At 49.7% G+C, this 26514-nt stretch overlaps 1 protein-coding gene across 3 annotated transcripts in view; it reads left to right on the plus strand.

The window, feature by feature from the left end:
* Positions 1–26514, plus strand: part of ABTB3 (ankyrin repeat and BTB domain containing 3) — a gene marked incomplete at both ends in the record, with an annotated part of 259402 nt that overhangs the window by 226018 nt on the left and 6870 nt on the right. For 2 of the 3 annotated variants that reach the window (XM_080935712.1, XM_080935714.1), the window contains 10 exons: positions 630–795; positions 3105–3194; positions 4947–5048; positions 6881–6974; positions 7095–7230; positions 7831–8051; positions 9472–9650; positions 16092–16197; positions 20283–20385; positions 22633–22714. In XM_080935712.1, the coding sequence (XP_080791838.1) occupies positions 630–795; positions 3105–3194; positions 4947–5048; positions 6881–6974; positions 7095–7230; positions 7831–8051; positions 9472–9650; positions 16092–16197; positions 20283–20385; positions 22633–22714 (1279 nt within the window). The remainder of the gene's footprint in view (positions 1–629; positions 796–3104; positions 3195–4946; positions 5049–6880; positions 6975–7094; positions 7231–7830; positions 8052–9471; positions 9651–16091; positions 16198–20282; positions 20386–22632; positions 22715–26514) is intronic. The other variant, XM_080935713.1, reaches the window with a different exon arrangement.

Raw genomic sequence — 26514 nt, forward strand, 5'->3', positions numbered from 1 at the left:
CCTAACCTATATAAGCGGTGCCTAAATATTTGTTTAATGAGATGATTCTTAGCCAAGGATGCTACTGGCACAAGTGTAGTAAAAATAGAATTTAGGGCCACCAGGAAACGGGGTGCGGGGTAGTGGGGGAGGTGTTTGGTTGGGTTTTTTTAAATATTTATTTATTTTATGTGTACAAATACACTGTAACCCCAGTCAGACACACTAGAAAAGGGCATCGGATCCCATTACAGATGGTTGTGAGCCACCATGGGGTTGCTGGGAATTGAACTCAGGACCTCTGGAAGAGCAGCCAGTGCTCTGAACCACTGAGCCATCTCTGCAGCCCTGGTTGGGTTTTTGAGACAGGGTTTCTCTGTGTAGTTCTAGCTGTCCCGGAACTTACATTATAGACAAGGCTGGCCTCGAACTTAGAGATCCACAACCCTCTGCCTCCTGAGTTCTGGGATTAAAGAGTGCTCCACCCCTGCCAGGCTGAGGCAGTTGTTTCAAACGGGAACCTAGAGAAGGCAATCCGCAGAAAAAGCAAAAGAGGAACTCAGTCGGGCTTGTTAGGACGTTTGATCTCAGGTACCAGATCCTGGGGAGAAGCATCTGCACCCACGTGACCATCTCTCCCTCCTCCTCAGGGCAGACGACTGCTTTTGCGCCTCTCGGAAGCTGGATGCAGTGGCCATCGAAGCCAAGTTCAAGCAGGACTTGGGCTTCCGGATGCTGAACTGTGGACGGACCGACCTGGTGAAGCAGGCAGTGTCTTTGCTGGGGCCCGACGGAATCAACACCATGAGCGAACAGGTACCAATCTGCTTGGACCTCATCTCCTAGGTGCTCAGACTGGGCCTGATGATAGGGCACAGGCTCCCTCTGCTGATCAATTTTTAAAAAAAAATGAATGCCCCTCCCCTGTTTTTTGATTTTTGTTTTTTTCCTCGATCTCTCTTTTTCTCTCTTTTTTTAGTGTTTGGGTTTTTTGTTTTGTGTGTTAATTTTATAAAAATACACTTGTCCATCTTTATGGAAATCTCATGATTGCTGCAGCTGAAATTTAAAAAGGGATGAAAAACAGACATTGTTCCAGAAAGAAAACAATGCCACCAGCTTGGCCATCACTTGTATTTAGGACTCTGCAACCTTCAAGTCTCTCTTCTGGCAGGTTAAAGTCTTTTCTCTGCCAGTCTGCTGTTGGTTCCAGACAGATCTAGGCCATGTGCACTGTGCTCTTAGAGAGTGTTTAATGACACAAAAATCAGTCTGGGGGCCCTGGGGCATCACCCAGACATGCCAGCACCAACCGGATCCTGAGACTGGCACATGAGAGGCAACCACAAGTCACAGAGGGGCTTCGGGAAAGTGGTGGTGTCATAAAGAATGGAAATGGACAGCCACAACCCTGAGTGTCCCACAAGGGACAGACCGGGTGGTTTCTCTCACAGGCAGCTCTTGCAAAGACTTCCCATGAAGGGGATGGAGGGAAATATTTAATGACAACTAATTCCTTTCTTGGACAACATTGGGGATCCTCAATACACAATCACATGTATCTTTTTACGTTTAAAACCAGGGGCTTATTTACCTGTTTTATTTCTTTCAGTATTTTATATTCCAAATACCTTACAGTGTTATTGAATATTGTTTTGTAAGTCTCTTTTAGCCTCTATGTAAAGTGATTACTGTTTATTTATTTCCCATGTCGGATATGTAAAGTGTTTGTGAATAGTGCTGAGCCAAACATGCTTTTACACAAGTCTTTGTTCCAATCTCTATTTCCTTGGGGAAATTTTTCTTTAAAACAGAAGTATCACCAGCCCTTCCTGAATTCCCGGTCTTCGATTCTCCCCGAACCTTCCCCTTAGAAGTCCGACTAGTCTTTGCACTCCTGTGGTTAGATATATATTCCCCGCCATCCTCTCTCCTTTTGTCTGCTTTTTACCAGCATTGCTACTGTTCTCTTGTTTACTTAGAGGAGTTCTTCCTGTCTTAGGGCAGGAAGTCCTTTCATGTAACAAGTGCATCTCAACGCTTGTCTTTGCAGTTTTGCCTGTAATTATTTTCAGTTACGCAGCAGCAGCGCTGGAGGACTTTTCTTTCTTTTCTTTATTTTTTAGAGATATTTTCTGTCTCCTATTTTACCACAACTTTTTTTTTTTTAGATTCTCTCTCTTTTTTTTTTTTTTATTTATGTAAGTCCATTGTAGCTGTCTCCAGACACACCGGAAGAGGGCATCGGATCCCCTTACAGATGGTTGTGAGCCACTGTGTGATTGGGATTTGAACTCAGGACCTCTGGAAGAGCGGTCAGTGCTCTAACCGCTGAGCCACCTCTCCAGCCCTAGAGTCCTTTTTATGTATGGTGTACGCCATCACATCTCTACCTAGAGATGGGTGCAGAAACCAAGTTGACATCGCCTACGATTTTAATTCTCCCTGGCTATCTCTAGTAAAAATTAAAGGTTGTGTTGGTGCATTGTGTGAGACAAGGCTGTAGAATAAACATCTTCCCAAGTAACTGCCTTCACAACCCTTCCTCTTGTTGGCTGTGAAGCTTGGTTTGTGGTGAGCAGGAGTCAGAGCAGGGAAGGTTTGCCTGAAAGCCATCCCGCCTTGGTTGCTTTCTGCTTGTATAGAGTGATATCAGAGCAGACATCAGTGGACCATAGGGATATCCAGTGACCTTTGACTCTGTCTGACCCAAGGCTCCTATAGAGCAGCAAGGACACCTTGTCATATTGTTAAAGATAAGAATGTCAAAAACACTGTATTCGTCATAATTAAATCATTTAGAGTGGATATTACAGAATCCAGAAAATTCTTGTGAGCCCCACCCCCACACCATTCCAATCAACCACTTGTTGTAAAAACATAGGTCTGTTGTGCTGTGAAAACCCTCCAACTTAAGCCATGATCGGTGCTAAAAGGTGACGTCACCTCCCCTCACTCCACCACTATAGTTTCCAGAATGTGGAAGGAGGTGCCCCTGTGCGTGACCGGGCTCCACACTGACTTTTGTCCTGCCGGACTCTGAGTCCAGTAAGACGTTCCATGTGTTTGTCGACTGACCTCGGCCACCTTGTAAATGTCTCCGTCTCTGGTTCTAACCACCGCAGGGCATGACCCCCTTGATGTACGCCTGCGTCCGTGGGGACGAGGCGATGGTGCAGATGCTGCTGGATGCCGGAGCTGACCTGAATGTGGAGGTGAGGGTGCGGAGGGCTGCCGGCCCTGCCAGCCCATACTTTCCCTTCCCAGTTACCTTCACATCTCACCCTGCCAGTGGCTGTGGCCTTGGCGAAACCACATGGCTGACTGTGACCCTTCCTGAGGCCCAAATCCCAAGTCGCTGAGCAGCTCTTAGTTCCTGACTCGTCCTTTCTAGCCCTTTCCTGGTGCCTCACACGGGCTGGGCTGACCATTCTTCCTCCTCCATCCCCCACCAGGCAGAGGTATCCCTCCTCACATCTCCTGTCCTCCCCAGCAGCCCCACCATCTCGCTTTGTTGACCAGGCTATCTCAAGGCTGCTGGGATGCAGTTGGAAATGGAAGCAGTCCTCCCTGCAGGCTTTAGAATCAAGGCAGGCTTAGGTTTATGTTCTGAAACTACCGCCTGCTTTGAAGTTTGAGAAGTGGGCTGGACTCATAATGAAGGAGAGTCCCTGATGCGGAGGAATAAATTCCGAGCAGAGGCACTTCGGCCGAGGTCAGGGATTCCATTCATGGTAGTTGCTCCGGACCCCTCCGAGGCTCAAACTAAGTAGAATCTCACTTTTTTTTCTTCTTTGCTGCCCGAAGACCTGCACAGGCAGCACTTGGTGGTTGTGGATGTCAAGGAGATTGGCATGCTACAGCCACCAACTGGCAACTGCCGGAAACCTTTTGGCTTCAAAATGAGATGCTCTAGCGGTGTTGCCCTGTGCTTCTTTTATTATTCCTGTTGCCGAGTTTTATATTCGCCCGAGGAACGCAGACAGTAAGCATAGCTCTGAATCCAAACCCATTGTGGACCTTCCCATTTTCGTGTTACATGGAGACTGTCTACCCTGTTAAAGGTCACTACACATCACAGGCCCCCTTCAAGGTCCTCAGCTATAGAGGATTCTTTCATCCTCCTCTCCAGCCCCTCCCATTTTTTGCTCCGTACCTTTGTGTACTGTAAGGACAAAATGCCCCAGGAATGCTGGGGAGAACACCGTGTTGACACCACAAGTCCCCAGTTGTCGACTATCCCTACTACATCCAGCTTGGTATATATTCCAAGGCCTCCGAAACCCTATCTTTCTGTTTTTCCCCTTCATGCTATGTTCAGGGCAGGTTCTGTGCCTGTATTTTCATGAGGGTCCTTGTCAACTATGAAGCCGAAGTGGCAGAAACATCCACGCTCAGAAGAATGACTATTTTCTGTACTGTGAAAGCGTGAAGTAATCCCACTCTTCCTCTGGGATTAGCTGCCCTCTTGGAGTGAAGTGTGGCTAGAGTGTTAGTGACATTTCGAGCTGCATCACTTCCTGTACCTCTCAGAACCATCACCTTCCTTAAGCAGAAGGAGGGAGAGGGAGGCACAGAAGTCACTGGATCACATTTCCAAAGTGTCCGTATGAGTGAAGAGTCTTTCAAGAGGGAAAGAAAAGGCACAGAACACAGTCTCAAAAGCCTTCTGCTGCCCGTGTTGATAGTGTCCCCAAAACACAGTCCTCCGGTGGCCTGCTTTCAGATAGCTCCTTCAAGCATCTCTTCTAACACACATAAACAGCACCAGCTCCAAGTTCCGACAACGGGTTGCCTGGGGCCTCCAACAGGGGAATGCACTACCTGAGGCCATCTCCCAAGGCACCTGCCAGGATGTCTTTTTCGGTACCTTCCTAGCTTGTGTGCCTGGTTACAGATAGGCTAGATTCTGCAAGCCTAAATATTGTGAAGGTCACATTTTGAAAATAACTTCAATTTGTTTATAGGTTGTCAGTACTCCTCATAAATATCCATCCGTCCACCCCGAGACCCGCCATTGGACGGCTCTGACTTTTGCTGTGTTGCATGGACATATTCCTGTAGTTCAGGTATTAACGTATTTCCCTCTCCACATCTGACCGCTAACTGTAACCTCCTCCATGACGAAAATCTAATTCTCTCCCAGCATGCATATCTCCCTGAGTGATTCATATTGGTTAATTGCAACTCAGTGTAGCACATCCCTATTTTGTAACAGAACTATTATACTTAAGTATCTATTTGGCCAAGCAGTAACCAATATGAAAACATCATGTACCTACTTTCAGCCTCACGTACAGAGTGACAGATCTGTGGAGTTCTTCCTTGTCTCTCTGAGGTGGGACTTCCGCTGTTATTCTGTGGATTGGCCCCCTTTACTTGTCTTAACGTGACTGTGAGACTTAGCCAGGGTTAATACCTGGAGGGACTCTTCCCTCGGGTGTGGCCCTGGTGTTCGGTGGACTCCAGTGGTTTCCAACCAGTGGGAAGAAGCATCCAGATCAACAAAGGGATGTCTGAAAAATGTACTGGTATGACTCTTGACTCTAGAGACCTCCTGAGGTCTACGGGAGTCCCCTGTGTCTTCTGAAACAGCTCCAAAGGTGGTGACTTGTAGCTGGGACTCTTTGAGAGCACCGTCGTGTTTTCCGACTGTGATAGACTCTACGGTCAGTGGATAGACTTAAGGCCCGGTCTTAACTCGGTCTTTACCTGGTTGGAAGAGGGAGATTTGCATCCAAGTCGAGGACCACACCCAGCCCCACTGCGAGTGTAGAGCTTTGGAGAGAGCAAGAACGTGCCTCTTTGATGTGGCCCGCGCTTCTGAGTTTCGTTCCACAGAGAGCAGGGCGACAGGGACAGCTCAGCAGTGTTGGCATTTCACAGGGACCTTTGTTGTTTCCTGGCTGTGGAGAGTCCTCATGACAGACTTGTAGTGGCATTTCAGGAGGCTGAGTGTGTGATTTGGCACCTTTGGGGACGGCTTCTGCTTGTAGAATATCAACCTCAGCCCCCTCCTAGCAGAGGGGCATCTAAGAAAGAGGGAGCTGGTGTCTTCTGGAGACCACAGACAGCATCCCTGGATAGGAAGTGGTATCCTCAGCCATTCATTCAGGAAAGGGTCCAGCCGAAAGCCAAGCAGAACTTCCTGGTGGTCAGGCTGACTCGTCCCCGGCAGCAGATTCAAACCTGGGGCTGTGCCCTCAGTAGGTAGGTAGTGAAGGTGGGGGACTCTCCCCCATGTTACATGTAACATGCAGACAGCACCTTCTCTGAGAACCGGCACGGCAGAGGCTCCGCCTCCCTTAATAAGCTCGCCTGTCTCGGCCAATGCACTGAACGAAGGCAGGAGAAGCAAATTTTCTGCAGCTTTTGCTACAGGATCTTGCCAGCCAGAGAACTAACTTAAACACCTCGCCTGTCCTCAGAACCATCCAGGGAGTGCTGGGGGGGATTCTCGCCCCGGCTGGCCGAGCATGTCCCTGGAGTCATTCCTAACTCCTGAGCTTCGGTGGGCAAAAGGGACCACTTCAGTTACCCTCTGAGGCTTGTGACACAGACCGGACAGTGGAGAGTTGCTACATTTGGATGCTTCTGTCTCAGTGCTTCCAGAAACCCTAAGGATGCCCTGGACAACCTGCTAACTGCAGACTAGTTCAGAGTGTCCGGGCGGGGGTCCAGAGACACAGCCCTTCTAACAAACTCTCTAACCCGTCCTTGTGCATGGACCGCTCTGTGGGAAGTCTGGGGCTCCTTTTCTGAGGTAAAGTTGCCTCCGAGCACACGGGTAACCAACCCGGGGGAAGGGGACACTAGTGTCTGGCTGGTTCCTGCCAGTGCGCTGGTGTCTCCCCATCACGCGTGCTGTTCGCGTGTCTCAGTGAGCACTCTTCCTCCGCAGCTCCTCCTGGATGCCGGAGCCAAGGTGGAAGGCTCCGTGGAACATGGCGAGGAGAACTACTCGGAAACCCCTCTCCAGCTCGCAGCAGCTGTTGGTAAGTTAGCAGTTCCACCTCAGACTTGGCATCTCCACCGTGGCCTTTGACGTACCCGTGACTAGCTTCTGTTTTGTTTTGTTTTATTCTCTTATGAAATCCCCTTCTCTGGGCTTGCAGGAAATTTTGAGCTGGTTAGTTTGCTGTTGGAGCGTGGTGCGGATCCTCTGATAGGAACCATGTACAGGAATGGAATTTCTACAACCCCCCAGGGTGATATGAATTCTTTCAGCCAGGCGGCAGCCCATGGACACAGGTAGGCTAGGATGAGCCGAGGCCGCCAGCTCCCAAGTGGTGCTTGTTAAAAATGCAGATTCCCAGGCCTGCCCCAGACCCATTCTCTCTCTGGATGTGGGGACTGCCCTCACTCACAGATTCCTGACAAGAGCGAATTCCCTACACTGCACACACGTGCAGAACAACATGTCCCGTTCACTCTCAGCCTGCTTTAACCACAAGGATGCATCACTCTAGACCTGTATGGGTCAGAGTTCACCACATAAGTTGCCACAGTGTGAGAAGAGTTCACATAATGACAACAGAGTTCTTCATGTTTGCCCATGTCCTTGTCTAGGTTTCTTTCTGATTTTATTACACACTACCCAAAGGAGAACAAATTTACCAGACTAACACTCAAAAAGGCCAGAGTTCCAGAACCTTCTGAGTATTGCTCCTCCTCGAGTTGTCCTCCAGGAAGTGTGATCAGTCATACACACCCCACCATCTCCTTCATTCCCAAAGCACCATGCCCCAGTCCTGACCCTGAGTGAGCAGCTTCCCAACCCTTGACATGCCCCGCCCCACCACAGCCACATCCATCTCTGAGTGTCTTCCTCTCTGGGTTTATGATTGACAGGAATGTGTTCCGCAAACTGCTCGCTCAGCCAGAGAAGGAGAAGAGCGATATCCTGTCCCTGGAGGAGATTCTGGCTGAGGGGACTGACCTGGCAGAAACAGCCCCGCCCCCTTTGTGTGCCAGCCGCAACAGCAAGGCCAAACTGAGGGCTCTGAGGGAGGCCATGTATCACAGCGCTGAACACGGTTACGTGGATGTCACAATTGACATCAGGAGCATAGGTCAGTCCGAGCACCGTCATGTCTAGACATAGCACGCGAACACACACACACACACACACACACACACACACACACACACACACACGTACATGCATACATGCACACATATCACTGGGTACACACACACACACACATCACGGGTTCTCAGGGAGCTTCTCCTTCACTGGTTAGAACATTTCCAACGCTGACCCCAGCCAGAGACAGCAGCACCCTGCCTGTCCTGAGGCTCTACACTTAGACCTTGTTGTCCTGGTTCCCAAACTCTGCATCTTGGGTCAGATACTATAATCACCTGGGGAGCTTGTCTGAATACGGATTGCCAGACCCTGCACCCAGAGGCTCTGCTGTTGAGGGGTCTGGATGGATAAAGGCTGGAAATCTTTATATTTAACAATCACTCCAGGTGCTTCCCAGTGGTTGAGGACTTCCTGCACAGAACACCCAACACCACTGACACAGAGAGACCATCAGGGCAACGACAAATGCCTCCACGTTAGGACTCTCCCTCTGAGCCAACAGGAGCCATTCTGGCAAGCAGCAGCTTCTTGTGTGAGCTAGCCCAGAGCTGTCTCGTTGGTGTGTCTGGGGTCTAAGGCTAGACTAGCACCAGTCTGGCAGCTCTAACCTGGCAAGGAAGGGAATGGGGAGACATGGAAATGGGTCCCTGGCATAGCAGGCTGGAAACCAAACAGAATCAGGGTTCTGGAACGAGCCTCTGACAATGTATGGGAAATGTACGCTGTTGCCTTGAGAGTCTGTTTGACGTGACTGTGAAGCTTGGCTTGGAATGATGTTTCCTGTGCATTTTGAAAGAGGTGAAAGATGTCTTCCATCTCACTCCACACTACAGCAGTCATTTGCCGAGGAGACTTTGCTAAAGGGAAAAGGCCCGATGAGGTGCCACAGATGGAGATGTTTCACACAGGGGACCGGTAGAGGTCTCCATGCATTTATTAAGCTGTGACCGGAGATGCTTAAGCCCTTTGATTGGTTTCTTAGCTTTCATCTGAGTGTGGCTGGGTCATCTCATCCTGGACAGAACTCGCTCTTCCCTGAGTCTTTTTCTCCCCAGTGGAGAAGGAAGACCATGGACTTGGAGGCACAGATGCATAGGAAAGAGTGATTAAAAGATTCCACTGAGTGATTGGTACTGTAGGATGCAGCCCCTAATAGTGTGGGTAGTACACATAAGCAAGAGACTGAGTTATGACCTTCAGTTCCAACTTGTGCAAGTCTCACCTGCATTCACTGAACACTAGTCCTTTGGTCTCATAGCTTGTCAATGTCCTAGACAAAGGCCAACTTCAGGATAAAAACATGCCTGTTCCTTGGTTGTCTTCTGCCCCCCCTCTCGACTGCCCTCCCCTCCATCTGGCCTGTGCCTCCCCCCTTCCCCCCTCCCCCATCCCTCACTGTCCAGGTGTCCCATGGACTCTGCACACGTGGCTGGAGTCCCTTCGGATCGCCTTCCAGCAGCACCGCAGGCCTCTCATCCAGTGTTTGCTCAAGGAGTTCAAGACCATTCAAGAGGAGGAGTACACCGAGGAGCTCGTGACCCAAGGCCTGCCCCTGATGTTTGAGATCCTAAAAGCAAGCAAGGTACGAGGAGGGTGAAGCCACTGTGGTTGCACCGGAGAGTGAGGTGGAGGCTCACAGATCTGGAAGGTCCCTTACTGGGAAACAACGGTCCCTCCCTCACAGCCACAGGTGGAGGGTGTATCCCAGCACAATCACTTGTGGGGCAGGTTTTTGACTGAGCACATTTGAGGAATGGGAGCTTCCCCGAGGGCCTGGCACTGGCCAGGTCTGAAGGACAGTGGGAATCAAGTAGAAAGGGGGAAAAGGTCCCATCGCTGGACCTGGGAGACGCCTCTCCATGTAAATTGACAGTATGTTCTCCATGTAGCTCATAGGCTACAACGTCCCAGGATGACGATGAGTGTGGACAATGAAGCGTGTTTGTAGGTGATGTCTCGTCACAGCATCACAGTGTTAGACAACTCTGACAGGACAGCCAGGCAGAGGAACTGCATTCTGACTCCTTGAGGTTCGCACCTACAAAGGCCTCTATTCCCAGCAAAGGAATCCCATATCCCTGCCTCCCTTTCCAAACAGCAGTATTGTTCTCGGGTATCATGAGAGTTGTTCCATAAAATCCCTGTGAAGTTATCCATTTGAAAAATATCATAAAGACACTCCAGGCCCTCCAGGGGTGTATGGCACATACCTATGTGTAGGTAGGAGGTACTGACTTTAGGGAGCCTTGATGAACTTGCTCCCTGATACCCATTGAGGTCAAGTTTTCTAAACTCTCTGCCTAAATTTCCCTATCTGTAAACGAGCCAATAATCATGTGGGCCTCTCTAGATGGTCTTGAGTCCAAAGTGGTAAAAACAGCAGTAAAACAGTGGTAAAAATGGCCAGCCCACCATGTGACAGGTTTCTTGAAGGCTTTGAAAAGCTGCCTAGATGATGCAGGCCTTCGGTGCTTCCCTGGGGCTCATCTATAAACACCAGCCCATGGCAACAGCAGGCAGCAGCTAGCTGTGAATACCTGGGTCACATGTCATAAAAGGAATTAGGGTGTTTCCCAAACTTATTTGTCTGTGGAACCCTCTTATAATGAACTGTCTCAAGACATAAATGAAGTTTTTTTTTTCAAAGCTTATACATATATATTTAAGTACAACGTAAGAATATATATTTAATTACAAGCCAGCCACTCACCTCGGCACATTTGAAGTTGAGCTCTTACAGTTACAGTCTTCCCAAGCACTTCTAGATGGCGCCCTAAATTTATCTCCATTTAACAAGCAGGAGAAATGGAGGCAGGAAGATGGGAACTAACTCAGAGACAGCCTGCCAACGGCCCCCATCCGTCCACTTTCAGAGCATCTCGGAGCCCTGGGGCCAGAGCAAATCCATAGGTGTGCCTGTTAGGGCTCAGCCCCAAGCCAACCTCCACAGGCCCCTGCTGACTGTGCTGAGAGTCCCTCTGTGCCACCAAGCTTCTGTATAGTGGGTCTCATTGAGTCAATGGAGAGCAGAACCTTCGGGGAACGTTCCAAAAGCAGGGTCCTCCTCAGTCCCCCGCGAAGTCAAAGCAATGAGTAAAAGCTTTCACCTGAAATTACTCAAAAACTACCTCGGTGAAAAGACGTTACTGAATGTGTTCCCAGTCTCTATATTCCTGCGTTTTCTGGTTTGTCTGGTTTTAACTTTTTTTCTTCCCAAGCTACAGAGGAATTCCAGAATTTATTGAAGTACCTCGGATTTATATCTTTCAGGTCTTTGTTTTGTTTGGTTTGGTTTTTCCGTAAATGTCACTTTGAAGTATGACATACCCCTAGAAAATTTCTCAGGTTCTAACTGAATTCCCATCAGCTGAACACCAAACAGTCAGCACTAGACCACAATACACAGCACGCCTAGCACGCCAAGGTCCTCTGTCTCCCAGGCCTCCCCAAAAGCCATCCCTCTCTGACTGCTAACACCTTGTAACTAGTTCACTGAACTAGCATAGCTCAGGGTATGAGGAGCCTTCCACAAGCAGCCAGTGTCTGACTGCAGGAGGAGGGTAGGTCATTGAGTCACTGACAGCCCTAACAGGAACATGTGAAAGGCGGGACGAAGGGAAGGCCTTCACCACATGCTCCCTGTCAGCTGTGCGGCTCATCCGGGATAGGTGATCCATAGACAACACAGGCAGCTCCATTCTCTGAAGAGGCAGGCCTAAAACGAACGGTACCGAGGAGGAAGGAAGGAAAGAAAGTTGATTTGCTTTCACGGGAAGCTCCAGGGAAACCCTTACCTGTCTGGTATGATGCCACGTAGACTGACCCAGAGGGAAACATACCGTTTAACATAACTACAGTGTGCAATCAAATATTCCCTGAGCATCTGGGGTCAGCCATCCCCATCCTCCAGAATGCACCGGTCCATCATCCATATTTTCCTTTCATCAAAGTTTATCTTTGCAGCTTTTTTTTTTTTTTTGCATTCTAGTTGAATTGTTTGTTCTTTTGTTTCATTTGAATTGTTGAAGCCTAAGAGGGGGGTGTGTGTGTGTGTCTGTGTGTGTGTGCGCGCGCGCGCGCATGTGTGCTCATGCTAGATTCTAGTCTTTTGCAAGCCATAAGGTTTGCAGATATTTTTCTGTAGCTTGTCCTTCATCCTGATATCTTAGTGCTGATATTTTGACTGTCCTCGGCATCATCAGACTGGTAACCAAATTTTAACATGTGTTACAGGGGAGACAAAGCATATGAAACTGTAGCAGTTCATCATGGGCAATCTCCCCACTGACAGGAGACAAAATATGATTGTTTGAATTAAAAAAAAATCATTCTGCAACTTGTAGGTTTACTTGAGGCCTCTGCATGATATTTTGGAAATAAACCTCTCTTTTACAATTATTTTTTAAAAAGCTTTCTGGCTGGCAGGATATACCAGCATTATTCTGTGGAAAGCATTCGGATCTCAGATACCCTCAAAGAGGCCGGTGTCCCTCAGTGGACCACAACGAGCAGCAACACCAAAAGTATAAAAGTAAAAATGTCAATCGAAGCAGAAAACAAAAGCAACAGTAAGCCGGACTAGGGAGCCGCTGAGCAATTTCCAAGCTAAACATCCACCTGCCAAACAGCTATCAGTGAGAGACAGGCACTAAGTGAACCTCAAGAGCGTCAAAAAGCCACAAGTCACCAGAGACAGTCTGCCATGTCTCAGCAGAGCTCCCAAACCACCTCCCGGAAAACCTTGAAAATGGGCCTCAGTGTAAACACCGTTTGCTAAAACTGCTTAATTTATCAACTTCAGGGAGAACAGTGAAGCAGGACAAGTGTGTGCTCAGCGGTCCCCCTCTGCTCACACCCATCCATCAAAGCCTTGTTCACCCTGTTTCTCCCACATCCCTCACACAGCCCTCCCAGTCCTCACAGCCTGTGCGGGGAAGACCCGCTCTGCACACGTGAGCCACGTTACAAAGCACGTCTGTGTGCTCAGGGCCGTTCTGCCCGTTCCTGACTCACCCTCTTCATAGGACCCCTGGGCTTCGCATCACTGTCTCCATTTGAAATGGTGGGCCTGTGTAGTGGGGATACAGAGGAGCCAGGATTTTAATCCAGGCAAACCTCACGTTCTCAACTGTAAAGTAAACCCTTGGGTTTGCCTGCAATACATGTTTCACTGTGAAATGACAGTTTTGTCTTCTCAAAAAAAAAAAAAGAAAGAAAGAAACATTGGCATGCAACCATGGAGCCTTCTGCCAATGGGAAGGTCACCCCACATCTGCTAGTGGTGGCTGCCTTGAAAGGAACCTTGACTGTCACCTACCCAGTGCTTTCCCCTACTCTGCACACCCTGCTGCTAAGATTTGCCCAGCTCCCCAACATGCATGAGATGCAGTGTGGTACCATTTGCCTGTTGGGTCAGTCCCTGGAAAGGTGAGCGAGAAGACCCGGAGTGTAAAACCAGCTTAAGCTGCTTATCTAAGCTCTGTCTCAAACGAAAGTGAGAAACACAGAAAGAGAGGAGGGAGGGAGAGGGAGGGGAGAGGAGAGGAGAAGAGAGGAGAGGAGAGGAGAGGGGAGGGGAGGGGAGGGGAGGGGAGGGGAGGGGAGAGGAGAGGAGAGGAGAGGAGAGGAGAGGAGAGAAGAGGAGAGGAGAGCAGGGGAGAGGGAGAGGGAAAGGAGAGAGAGGGAGAGGAGAGGAGAGGAGAGGAGAGGAGAGGGAGAGGAGAGGAGAGAGGGAGAGGAGAGGAGGGGAGAGGGAGAGGAGAGAGAGGGAGAGGAGAGGAGAGGAGAGGAGAGGAGAGGAGAGGAGAGGAGGGGAGAGGGAGAGGGAGAGGGAAAGGAGAGAGAGGGAGAGGAGAGGAGAGGAGAGGAGAGGGAGAGGAGAGGAGAGAGGGAGAGGAGAGGAGGGGAGAGGGAGAGGAGAGAGAGGGAGAGGAGAGGGAGAGGAGGGGAGAGGAGGGAAGGGAGGGGAGAGGAGAGGGAGAGGAGAGGAGAGGAGAGAGAGGAGGGGAGAGGAGAGGAGAGGAGAGGAGAGGAGAGGAGAGGGAGAGGAGAGGAGAGAGGGAGAGGAGAGGAGGGGAGAGGGAGAGGGAGAGGAGAGAGAGGGAGAGGAGAGGAGAAGGAGAGGAGGGGAGAGGAGGGAAGGGAGGGGAGAGGAGAGGGAGAGGAGGGGAGGGGAGAGGAGAAGAGAGAAGAGGAGAGGAGAGGAGGGGAGAGGAGAGGAGAGGAGGGGAGGGGAGGGGAGGGGAGGGGAGGGGAGAGGAGAAGAGAGGGAGAGAAAGAGAGCCTGTGCCTTGACAAGGGGGAAGAAAGGGAGGGAGAGAGAAAGAGGGAGGGAGGGAGGGAGGGAGAGAAAGAGAGAGAGAGAGAGAGAGAGGAGAAAATGAAAGAAAAGGATTTACATTCCTTACCAACTCCCAGGGAATCCCAGTGCTGCTCATGGGGAGGGAGGACATGTGCCCACCCCTGAGGTGGTAGTCACTGCTGAGGTTGCTAAGGGGGAGGAGCACCTCCCACCCTCTGTTCATAACATAACATCCACACCATCCTTGAGAAAAGCCCCTTTTCCTTTCACTTTGATGACACATCTATGAATCATGTCCTAGGTAACACTGTGCTTTCTGTGATCTATCCACCTTAATGAAGGGCTTAGATTTTCTTTGCACATGTAGAGGTGTTGTGTCCTGCACTGGAGGTTCAATTTGAGAATATGGTAAACCACTGGCACGATTGTCCCAAAGCTACCTTTAAAAAGAAAAGGGGGGTGTTTATTATTTTGATCACAAAAGCAATACTTACTCATTAGAAATATAAAGAAAAATAATTATCTCTGTCTATTCTAAGACCTCTTCAGTCTTTATTTTTCAAAGTGTGTGTTAATGTACTTAAAAAAAAACAAAAACAAAAAAAAACCCTTATTGTGTTAGTCAGTTTGGTATTGCTGAAATAGATTGCCCAAGATAATCAACTTAAAAAAAAGAAAGGTTCGTTTTGCTGGTGTTTTTGGAGCTGTGTGGTCAGTTGGACCGTTGTTTCTAGGGTAGAGGTGAGACAGGGCATCAGGAGAAGCTCACAGTAGGACCAGCTGGGGAGCAAAGAGACACCGAGCTGAGTAGATCAGCACCCCGTAATCCTTTAGGGACACACTCAAGGACCTCCGATTTCCTGCCAGGTCTCATCTCTCCATGGCACTGTGAACAAGCGGCCACACCCCTAACCCATGGGCCCGCAGGGACGCTTGGTCGAACCACAGCTGCTGTAAACATTTGTCCAGCCCCTATTTTAGGCAGTTTCCCCATAACGAGCAGAAGAGTGCTGTGAGTCACAGCCCTCCTCCCGGCCTGCACACCTGCTCTTGGAGGGCGGTGAGCAGGAAGGACCGTAACCTGGGAAAGAACCAAAACTCCAGGATGAAGGTCACCCAGGGCAGTCTCCTTCCTCCCTGAACCACGGGCGGCAGGAGCTTGGACGCACAGAGCTAGCTCTCTTCCTCCGTCCTGATTTTTATTTTTATTGAGAGGTGATTCAACTGATGACTCCCAGATTCAGAACGTCTGAGCCCTAGCATCCGACTTATTACAGAGCCAAATCGGAGGCGCTCATCCTGCCCTTGCAGGACGCAGTCACAAGACCACAAGGGCTTTCTGAGGCTTGGTCAGGACCAAGGACTGCTTCCAGAATTTGCGGATATAGATAAAGGTGGATTGGGGGTAAAAAGCTTTCTATTTATGAGCTACAAAAAAACCTGCTTTCCCTTAGCTAGCTAATGATCAGGCTGAGATTGGGAAATGTTTTGTTTTTTTATAAATTTCATAAGCACCCAGCAGTGAAGTCATAAGAAATAGACAGTGAGCTGGTAGAGCAAGCAGGTCAGTCCAGGGGTGGTAAGTGAAAACATAATTCAATGCTTCAGGGGGACAATCAATGCTTGGGCTCCTCTTGCCCGTGGGAACAGGTTTCTATAGTGACAGCCTGGCTTGTGCGACCCAAGCACTCCCATGACATCTCTCATCTCCTTCCTTCACAGAATGAAGTGATCAGCCAGCAGCTGTGTGTCATCTTCACACACTGCTATGGTCCCTACCCCATCCCCAAGCTCACTGAGATCAAGAGGAAGCAGACCTCACGCCTGGGTGAGCAGGGGACAGGGTACACTCAGGCTATGGCTGTGGGGTGTAGGGGTGGGAAGGAAGCAAACTCGTGGAACAAATATAGGGTGGAAGCTTCGGAGGGCAAACAAGAGGCAGAGAGGAGAAGCCAGGCCCAAGAAGTGGGCTCTCCTTCAGTCGATGGTAAATCTCTCCGGAGAAAGCGCAGAGAACATGGATAAAGAAACCCTAGTGCCTCACCTATGAGACTTTGCCCTCATCCACTGACACTGGGGACAGCTGAGGCATAAGTCCCATGCACAAAAGATTATGATAGATGGGCCATTGTCCATGGCAGCTCTGATGCTTTTGATAGTCATCTTGATACAGTCTGGATTAGGAAGAGAATCTCTAAGGACGGAGTCTCTAAGTTAGGTTGGTCTATGGACGTTGACTTCACTGGATTGTTGCTGTGGGGAAAACCCAACCTAAAAGTGGGTGGGCTCTCTAGTCTTGCGCCAGGGTGGGTTGGTATGGGGGGGCTCCCCCTTATCAAAGAAGAATGGGAGGGAGCTGGAGAGATGGCTCAGTGGTTAAGAGCACTGACCGCTCTTCCAGAGGTCCTGAGTTCAAATCCCAGCAACCACATGGTGGCTCACAACCATCTGTAATGGGATCTGATGCCCTTTTCGGGTGTGTACTACAGTGTATTTATATGTAATAAATAAATCTTATTTTTTTAAAAAAAAGACCAACACTGCCAACGCTCTAGTTCCTCTCTTGTACACCCAGCTCTTAAGATTCCCTGGGTAGGCACTGGCTTCATCCAGATCTGGAATGACTACAGACAAGGCAGAAAAGGCAGAGCAAGGCTGTCATGAGGCTGGGAACCTAAGTCTGCTATTGCAGAAACCCATCCCCCGATTCCCAGAGAGTAGTAAAGAATTAACAATGAAGGGAGGTCTGCTTCTCCTATAAGGGTTGGGACCTTCCCTGTTTCCTGTGCCCTTTCCTTCTAAATATGAAATGTGGGAGAAATAGAAGCATCTGTCCTGTAGCAAACCCCCCTGCTTTTACCAGTTAGACTGAGTGCGTGGAGCTGGCTCGAAGGATTTTCCTTAATGTTCTGAGTAACTCGCACATTTCAGTGTACCACAGCTTTCTGCTAAAACAGAAAATGTCAGCAGTGGAGTCAAAGGTTAGATGCTGCCTTTATGGCTATGCATGTGACAAACCTGAATGGTACCTAAGTCACAAGTATGTCCACCCTGCAGAAAACACTGATCCTCAGGGTGACAGGTTGGAAATGCCAACCCAGTGAGAAGGTGGTAGGTGCGGAGGGCCACCTTCCCAGAACATGACAGCGGGGACATGACAGAACATGCTAGCCTTATGAGGCACCTTGTCCGTGTGAGCATTTTTGAGGGCTGAGTCAAGAGCACAGAATCAGAGCTGCTTCCGGCAGCCACTAAGGAAAGAGAATTCTTCAAGCCGGTGCAGTTTCTCTCGTCTGCAGTGAAAGGCACTCGGTCTTTAGGATACAGGTCAGAATCCCAAGGTTAGCATCCTGAGAGGGCAGAGATGGCACTGGAGAAGCGGCCACATGGTTAAGAGCACTTCCTGCTCTTGCAGAGGACCCAGGTTCTGTTCCCAGTCACTCTTGGCTGTCTATAACTCCCGTTCCAGGACACCAGGTGCCCCTTCTGACCCAAGTGGGCTACTACATATCTATGGTACACATATATAAAATGAAATTATTTTAGGCACACATGCATAAAATAAAATGAGTTTGTTGTTGTTGTTGTTGTTGTTTTAAAGAAAGCAGGGGTCTTGAATAGGCAGAGGCAGAAAAGGAACCCAGTCCCAGCAGTCTTGTCAGGAAGTATGACTGAGGCTAGAGAGACGGCTCAACAGTTAAGAGGATGTACTGGAACAGCCCTTCCTGAGAGCTCGGGTTCTGTCCCTAGCGCCCATATCCGGCAGCTCACACCTGCCCGTAGGACCAGACCAGGGAAGTTAGAATCCACAAGCTGCTTACACCATTAAAAGCAATACAAATAAATCTTTTTTTAAAGAGGAAAGGAAAGTGGCTTTTCCTAGGAACACAGAGGAGCTATTGAAAGGTTTGTAGGAGGGGAGAGCTGCATCGTAATCAGAACCCACCCTGCCTGTCCCCACAAACAACAGTCATCGGAGGCAGGAACTGAAGCATCAAGCCGTGCCAGGGATCAGAGGTGGCTTAACACACTAAAAACCCTCTCCTCTCCAGCCAACGGCCTTATAGGGATGGTGGGAACAGAGATAGTGAGCCAGTCCGGAGCTCAGTCTTGCTCTCCGTCAGGTGATCAGTCCCAGCTCTGGGTCTCCTCTCTTTACATCTCTTGGACCTCATTCTCTGGGTATCTGGGCTCAGGTTCTTCTTAGATCCCCCTGGATTAGAGATTTAACTCAGAACCAGCAAGCCATACCAGCTGCCCTGCCAAAGCAGTTGATATCATGTGTGTGCAGATTCCTTCCTGCACTGCGAAGTGCAAGCTCCCACCCCCATTCGAGACGGGATCTGGCTCTAGAGGGATGGTTCCTGTGGCGAGCGAGGCAAAGAGACCACAAGAAGCTCCACACGTGTCTAGAAACATGACGTAACCCAAAAAGGTGGGGGGGGGGCACAGAATGAAGGGCAAGGAGAGAGAGATGGTCAGGACTTTGGGGGTGACCTAGCTTTGGTCCTAGTTTGGGGCACTTCTCTTCTGGATGAGAAGCAAGCCAGCATGAGCCCGGAGCCCGGAGAATCACTTAGGTGAGTAGAGATGAGATGTTGTGGCTCATTAGGAAGCCCTGTGGAAAGGGCAGCCATGACAGCTTGTAGTTCTAGTCAGTGGGCATGCAGGTGACCTACCGCAAGACCCTGGCAGTTAGAGCCACCTTGTTTGTGTTTGGTAAGGACTGAGCAGGATAGGGGGGCAGAGGGTTGAAGAGTCTCCTAGCAAGGCAGACTCCAAGGGCCAGCCAGAAGGGTCCTGGGTCTTCATGGCTAAACTAAAGGTAATACGCGGGAGCCTGGTATTTGGTGAGTCAAGCCCGAGAACCGGAATCCCGTAGTTCAAATCCTGGCTTGCACAGTCACGGTAATGTCTGCATGCCTCTGTTTCTTCCACGGCACAGTAGAGGGGATGGAACCCCTGCACAAGGCCTACCATGTCATAAGGTGGACTTGGTATGTGCGTATTGGCTACGGTGCCTTTGGTCTGAGGGGGAAGAACAGGGGGCAGGCTCCTTTGTCACCGATGCTGGGAGAGAAGAACCTGGAGTCCAGTGGCAAGGGGGCGGCTGCCCTTCTATAGCGCTTCTACCAGGCAGAAGGTCTTAGTCTGAGGAACATGAGAATGGGTAAATTCCCTTCACAGACATGCCTCTCACCCTGAGGTCCCGAGCTCCCCCTGGAGGTGTAACTGCTGTGGAGAAGGATGACTTTCTTTGTGAGCGTGAGGGTATGGGAGGTCACAGTCTAATCTCAGCTGCCAGGTCTCACTTCCTCCTTGTCTAAGGCAGGGTTTCCTCTCAGCTGCTGTGTACACCAGCCTAGCTGACGGCCAAGGATTCTCAGTCTCCGCCACCCATCTCTCTGTACAAGATGCTAGTACTACCATGTCCCACTTTTTTTTTTTTTTTTTTTTGGTTAGCTAGTTGGTTAGTTTGGTTGGTTGGTTTTCTAGACAGAGTTTCTCTGTGTAGCTCTGGTTGTCCTGGAACTCACTCTGTAGACCAGGATGTCCTCAAACTCGGGGATCCACTTGCCTCTGCCTCCCAAGTGCTAGGATTAAAGGTGTGTCACCAAGCCCCAGAGGCACATCAAACTTTTAAGTGGATTCTGGGGATCAGAACTCAGGTCAGCCCACGTGCTCTGACGGTTAGTATTGCCCCCAGAGCCATTTCACCAGCCCAAGGGCTGTTTCTAACACAGGTCAGCTTGGAGCATCTCCCGTGATGAGCTGGGTAGTAGCGATGCGTCTGTCCTCCATTTTAACTCTTGGGTCACCCGTGAGGAATGAGTAGATCACTCAGCTTCCCTGTCCTCTCTCTCGGGCTCACCCTACCCTCTTTAACATACCCATTTCCTCTCTCTGTTCTAGACCCTCATTTTCTTAACAATAAAGAAATGTCTGACGTGACCTTTCTGGTAGAGGGAAGGCCCTTCTACGCTCACAAAGTGCTGTTGTTCACAGCCTCTCCCAGGTACGTACCCTTGGCTTTGAGTGTGGCTGGAGTGTGCCTGTGACTGTTCCTGTTCTTTTTCTTTTCGGAGACAAAAATCTCATGTAACTCGGGATGTCCTGGAATTCACTGTGTAACAAGGTTGACCTGGTCCTTCTGCCTCCGCATCCCTAATGCTGAGGTCACAGATAGGCACCAGTATGACCATGTACATGAAGAATTGTACCCAAGGCCTCATGAACGCCAGGTCCCACTTTACCACCAGAACTCCACCCCTAACCACTATCGCTGCTTTCTGAAGTTTGGTGTTGGTGGTATCGTCACTGGGCTAGCAGCACATTTTCTCAGAATCAAAGATCCCAGAGTACAGGGTACCTTTATGCAACCTAGGCACCCTCTTGTCTTGGCAGAGCTCTGCACCAGGGGTAAAAGTGCATGAGCAGACGCTCTTGGCAGCTGACAACTTGAGACTCCTTCCACGGCAGCCTGGAGAGGCCCATCCTCCAACTGTTAGGAAATAGATTCGCTACAAGCCACCAAAATAAAAGGGCATTGGCCTCGCTTTTCCCTAATTGCACAGTTGCCAGGTGAGAATCCCTTGCAGGAGTGTCTGGGACACGGCACAGTGGTAAAGAGTCACATGAAGCCCTGAGTTCTAGCCCTAAGGAAAGCGGGAAGGGTAGTTGCATCCTCTCTCCTCGCCCTATGGCTGGCATCTCTTATTACGGGGTCTCAGTGCATCTGGAATGTGTTCAGGGAGCAGAGGGCATAGCAGAACAGAAGACAGTGCTGGTGTGATGGGCAGACAGGCTGACACACCTGACAGAGACAGGAAGGGAGCAGGGGGCGCCCACTTAGGATGAGGACTCTGGCAATACAGATAGAGAAGCCCCTCTTGGAGTTTGCTCAAGAATGGTTACTCATAAGTATCTGTCTCCTGTGTACCCTCAAAGCAAACAATCCCCAGGCATCTGCTTTGTAGCCACAAGAAAAATGAGCCTTCCACACCGGTGTCTGATTGGTGCCACCAGACAAGCAGTTCCACAGTGCGCCAGTGTCCAGTGCTTAGTTTTCTTCATGGTAACTGTGGCCCTGGAGGTTTTAGCCCTGAGAGAATCTTCAGGGGGTGGGGGGAACACAGCTGCTTTGTTTTATCTGCTGTTCTTGAAACTTGTTAGCATCCTAAAGGGAAAAGAATTTAAAAAAAAAATAAAAATAGAAGAGACAACTTGGCCTATTCTCTTAAAACCTCATTCTCTGCAAAAGTCTCTAAATCAGTGTGTCCCACTAATAGGTTGCCTACAGTCCAGAGACTTTGCAATGAAACACCAAGACCTATAATTACTCATGGGGAGCCCCTCCCCAAATCAGCAAGTGTACTGGCTGGTTTTGTGTTGAGTTGACACAAGCTAGAGTCATCAGAGAGGAAGGAACCTCAGTTGAGGAAATGCCTCCATGAGATCCAGCAATAAGACATTTTCTCAACTAGTGATCAATAGGTGAGAGCCCAGCCCATTGTGGGTGGTGCCATCCCTGGCCCAGCCCATTGTGGGTGGTGCCATCCCTGGCCCAGCCCATTGTGGGTGGTGCCATCCCTGGCCCAGCCCATTGTGGGTGGTGCCATCCCTGGGCTGGGAGCCCTGAATTCTATAAGAAAGCAGGCTGAGCAAGCAAGCCATGAGAAGCAAGCCAGTAAGCAGCACCCCTCCATGGCTTTTGCATCAGCTCCTGCCTTCAGGTTCCTGCCCTGGTTGAGTTCCTGTCCTGACTTCCTTTGGTGATGAACAGCAGGAAATGTGTAAGCTCAATAAATTTTTTCCTCTCCAACTCGCTTTTGGGGCATGGTGTTTTCATCACAGCAATGGAGACCCTGACGAAGAAAGCAAGTATGGGTTTAATGCTCTTGGGGGCTTCATGTCTCACAAAACCCCAAGCTCCTATTCCTCTGGAGCAAAGCTTGAGCAATAAAAAGCCTGGCAGTGACAACACCCGGGGGTACCAGACAAGCAGGAAGCCAGGGCAGACACCTGCAGAGGCAACCCTGGTGGGAAGTGATGCGTTTTAAAGAGTATCCATTCCTTCCCAGTGGCCAGTTTGGGAAAGAATCTGAGTTCTAGGCGTGGGCTATAGCTTTAAATGAATACCCTCATGGCTACATTCCAGCTATGTTTTAGAGCAGGGTCCAGAGATTTCTGACGTAAGGAGAGTTGACTTGGGTGAGCTGCAGAAGTGTGAACGAGTCTTTTGATTTCTCTCTGTGTTATTCAGGTTCAAGGCTCTCCTCTCCAGCAAGCCAACGAATGACAGCACCTGCATAGAGATTGGCTACGTGAAGTACCCCATTTTCCAGGTGAGCGCTGGGGCAGCCTTCAGCCCTCAGCTGCTCTAACCCCTGGGACAGCCCTTGACTGAGTTGCTGGCAGCTATACTTCAAGCTCCCTTACTCCACCCCTCCCACGCTGGCCCTGAAGCCCGGTGCCTGCTACCAATCTTGGCTGAGGGAAGGGAGTGCAGTGGTAAAGAGCACCCCCTCTCAAAGACTCCTAAGTCTAAAGGGAGTATCTCCAAGCTCTAGTCAGTTACAGTGTAGTGTGGGGTGTGAAAAGAGGACACCCTTTTCAGAAGAGTGTACTGTAACAGCTCAGACCCAGGATGCTGGGGCGGGGTTAAGAATGGAGAGTCCAAAGCCAGGCCAAAGCTGGGAGACTCAGAACGAGGCTCTGGGCTCGACAAGGAGGTTAGAACACTCCAGGCAAAGAGAAGAATGCATGGAAAGGACTTAAATGTTGTGTCCAGCCACATTAGAAAAAGCAGGGACTTAAATGTTGTGCCCAGCCTGTCCGCTCTGAGATGGTCCTTCTATAGTAAAACTCATACCAAAACAGAAATCCTGTTCCCTCTGCCTCCACAACACGCTGGCATTGCCTGGGGAGCTTTGAAAATGTCCCTGGAGGGCCAGTCTATACATCAGAACCGTAAAATCAGGATCTCAGAGCAGGTCCCAACCTTGGGCACACTGTGATCTTCCCTCCTTCCTTACCACCATGTAGCCAGGCACTCTCCCTAATATATTTACTGGATGTTAGCAGGTATCCAGATGTCCTGCAGACTCTTAGGATGACTGTTAAAACAGGAAACACGTTACACAGGAACTCCTAGGGCCTGCCCTTACAGCCTGACTTCTGACAAGAGCCTCTAATACTGCTGGGCCCAGGGTTCCAAACCTGAAAGCTATTGCTGGCCCTGTGTCCTTTGACCCTTCCAACCCCACCCTGACCCCCACCAAGAGCTCTTGGAAGAATGTGACCCAAGTTTCCATGGTTGCCCCCTAGAAGAGCAGAGATTTAAACTGAACCTGGTCCCATTGTTTTCTTATGTCCTTGGGAACATGAGCTGGCTCTGGAGTCACCTAACCCCACAGAAAGAAGGCCTGTTAAAGGAGCACAGGGAATGGGGGGGGGGCGTTGTGAGCTGAAGGCAAGTAAAAGAGCACACACACAGACATTCACAAATATATATATATATACACAAACACAAACACACACACACACCAAGAAGTATCCCCATGACTGTCAAGCCTGGCCCTCACTGGGAAGGATTCAGTAAGAAGCTAGCTGACAGGCACTCAGCAAATGTTTGCCCATTGGACTTCTCCTCAGAGTCCTACACAGGAAAGACTGGCCTCGAAAGGATCCCAAGCCTGTAATTGCTTCTGAGGGGGAAAGTTTGCTGGCCACATTAGCTTCCAGTTCTGTAATGGAAAGGAAGATTTATCAGGCCCTGGGGACGTGTCTGTGTCGCTGCCCATTCCCCATAAAAGAAGGCTTGAAATAGGCCAAGGAAGGCTGTCTCCACACCAGAAGGAGGCTCCCAGAAGCCTGTGGGCCTTACATGCTTCTGGAATATAAATTTTGGCAGAAGAGATTTCAGTAATTGATACTGCACTGTGTTTCCTCCCTCAAGCCTACTTAACATCACTTGTGCACAAAAGCCAGCCCCGCTGAGGCCACACCTGGAGCTAGGCCTCCATCGGGCTACAAAAGTCCCTGACTCGTATAGGTTGGTAGCCACCAAGACAAACAGTTCCATGTGCTTGCCCTTTGGCCTAAGGGCTTGTTGCACCAACTTAGAGAAAAACACTTACGTTGACAGAGTCTTGCACCATCGGGAGCTGGGATAGCCCGGTTTAAGTTCCATTAGCCCAGCGTCTACCTCTGCCCAGGCAGCAGCTTCCGCCCGTGGCTTGGCCTTGAATGAGAGGATGCATGTGACTGATAGGAAAGTGCTTTATAAATTGAGAGCCTGTGATGGGAGTAGACATCACCACGGTGGTTTTATTACTATTATTATTATTATTATTATTATTATTATTATTATTATTATTATTATTATTATTGGTTTGGCCTTTATAAGGAAGGTACTAGAGGAATCGATTGATTTTAATAAAGCCAGTAGCCCAGTGTTGGCTGACGGTGTCCCCACACTTATAAGCTCCACTCCCCAAGGCAGGAGGGGGAGGGGAAGAGTGTGGCGTTATTTCCCAAGGCCTAGACAAGGTCACCACCTCTCTACCAGGTAGCTGGACACAGAAACCCGTCAGTACAAGGGAGACTCAGGCACAGGAGACTTGTCATGTCTGACATGTTCACATGAGGAGGGCACGGCGAGGTGTGGCGGCAGGAGGATTGCCATGAGTTCCAGGCCAGCCTGAGAATACCAAACGAGACCCTTTATCCAGATGACGATGTGGTGGTGGTGTCTGCACCAGGTACTGTGCTAGGCACAGAAATACAGTGCGTGGGAGGCATCTGTACTCTCAGAGGACTGTAAAGGACACTTCACTTACAGACAGGCTCCTGCCTCAGACAAAACTTGATGTGAAGGAGACCAAATTTCCTAACCCAGTGACCACTGAGCTGGACCCAAAGAAGGGTCAGCTTCTACTGGTAGAGAAGAGAGCACTTCGAGGCTGGTGGAGCGGGATGACCAGGCTCTGGCAGAAGCGAGAGAGGACGGTGCACATAAAAGACGGGCACCGGGATGGATGTGGAGACCCCACTTGTACTCCAGGCACTCAGACAGTGGAGGTACAGGGAATGTGAGTGCGGGGCTAGCCTGGGCTACACAGCAAGTTAGGCAAGCAAGCAAACAAACCAAATTCTATTAGGGATCTGCTTTACTGAAATGTGCAAACGGGGTAATTCCACGGCCTGTCCCGGCTAAAACAGAAATATCTGCTAGTTTAAGAGTATTAAACACTTCCCAAGATTGGTGTTTGTGTGTGTGTGTGTGTGTGTGTATGTGTGTGTGTATGTGTGTATGTGTGTGTGTATGTGTGTGTGTGTATGTGTATATGTGTGTGTATGTGTGTGTGTATGTGTGTGTGTATGTTTGTGTATGTGTGTGTGTATGTGTGTGTGTGTGTATGTGTGTGTGTGTGTGTGTGTGTGGTGTGTGCTCGTATGTGCATCAAACACACATTTGAATATACCATGGCACATTTGAAATTTTTTTTCCAAAGTTTTACTATGGTAGTGGCTGTACCACAGTGTGATCCCACCACAGGAAATGACCAGTCTGCAGATTTTTCCAACCCCATCACCGAGGCTCCAGGCAGGAAAAGCTGGTCACGTGAAAGGCAGTTGAAAATGGAGATCCTAGGGCAAACTGGACTATGTATACACCTTGTGCAAAAGAACCCTTGGTTGTCAAGTGAAGCACATACTAAATTCAGATACATCCATGGTATTCTGTCATCCCGGGAACACCCATTCAAAAAACTCTGTAATTTGGGACACTCTTCGGACACTGGGAGACACGTGACAAGGGACAGCCTTGCTTGGACCATTCACAGCACCACCAGTGACTTTCAAAACCCTGGACCCACCCCTCCCCCTCATATGGCTTCTGTCATAAGCTTGTTAAGGAACTAGGCTCCCAGAGTGGCCCTCTGGGATTTCAGGAGGCTAAGCTGTGTCACCTGCACAGCCCGACTGGATGAGAGGTAGGCTGGCTCCATCGTCAGGTGACTCACCTGTCATGAGGAGCCAAGTTCGGGAGGTTTCATTTGGCCCCGCGAAGAGACGTGGAGGCAAGACCTGGAACCATAGGGTCATGATTTCAGGGTATCATCAGGGAAACCTGTCCCAG

This window comes from Micromys minutus, assembly GCF_963924665.1.
Source record: "Micromys minutus genome assembly, chromosome: 22".
NCBI lineage: Eukaryota > Metazoa > Chordata > Mammalia > Rodentia > Muridae > Micromys > Micromys minutus.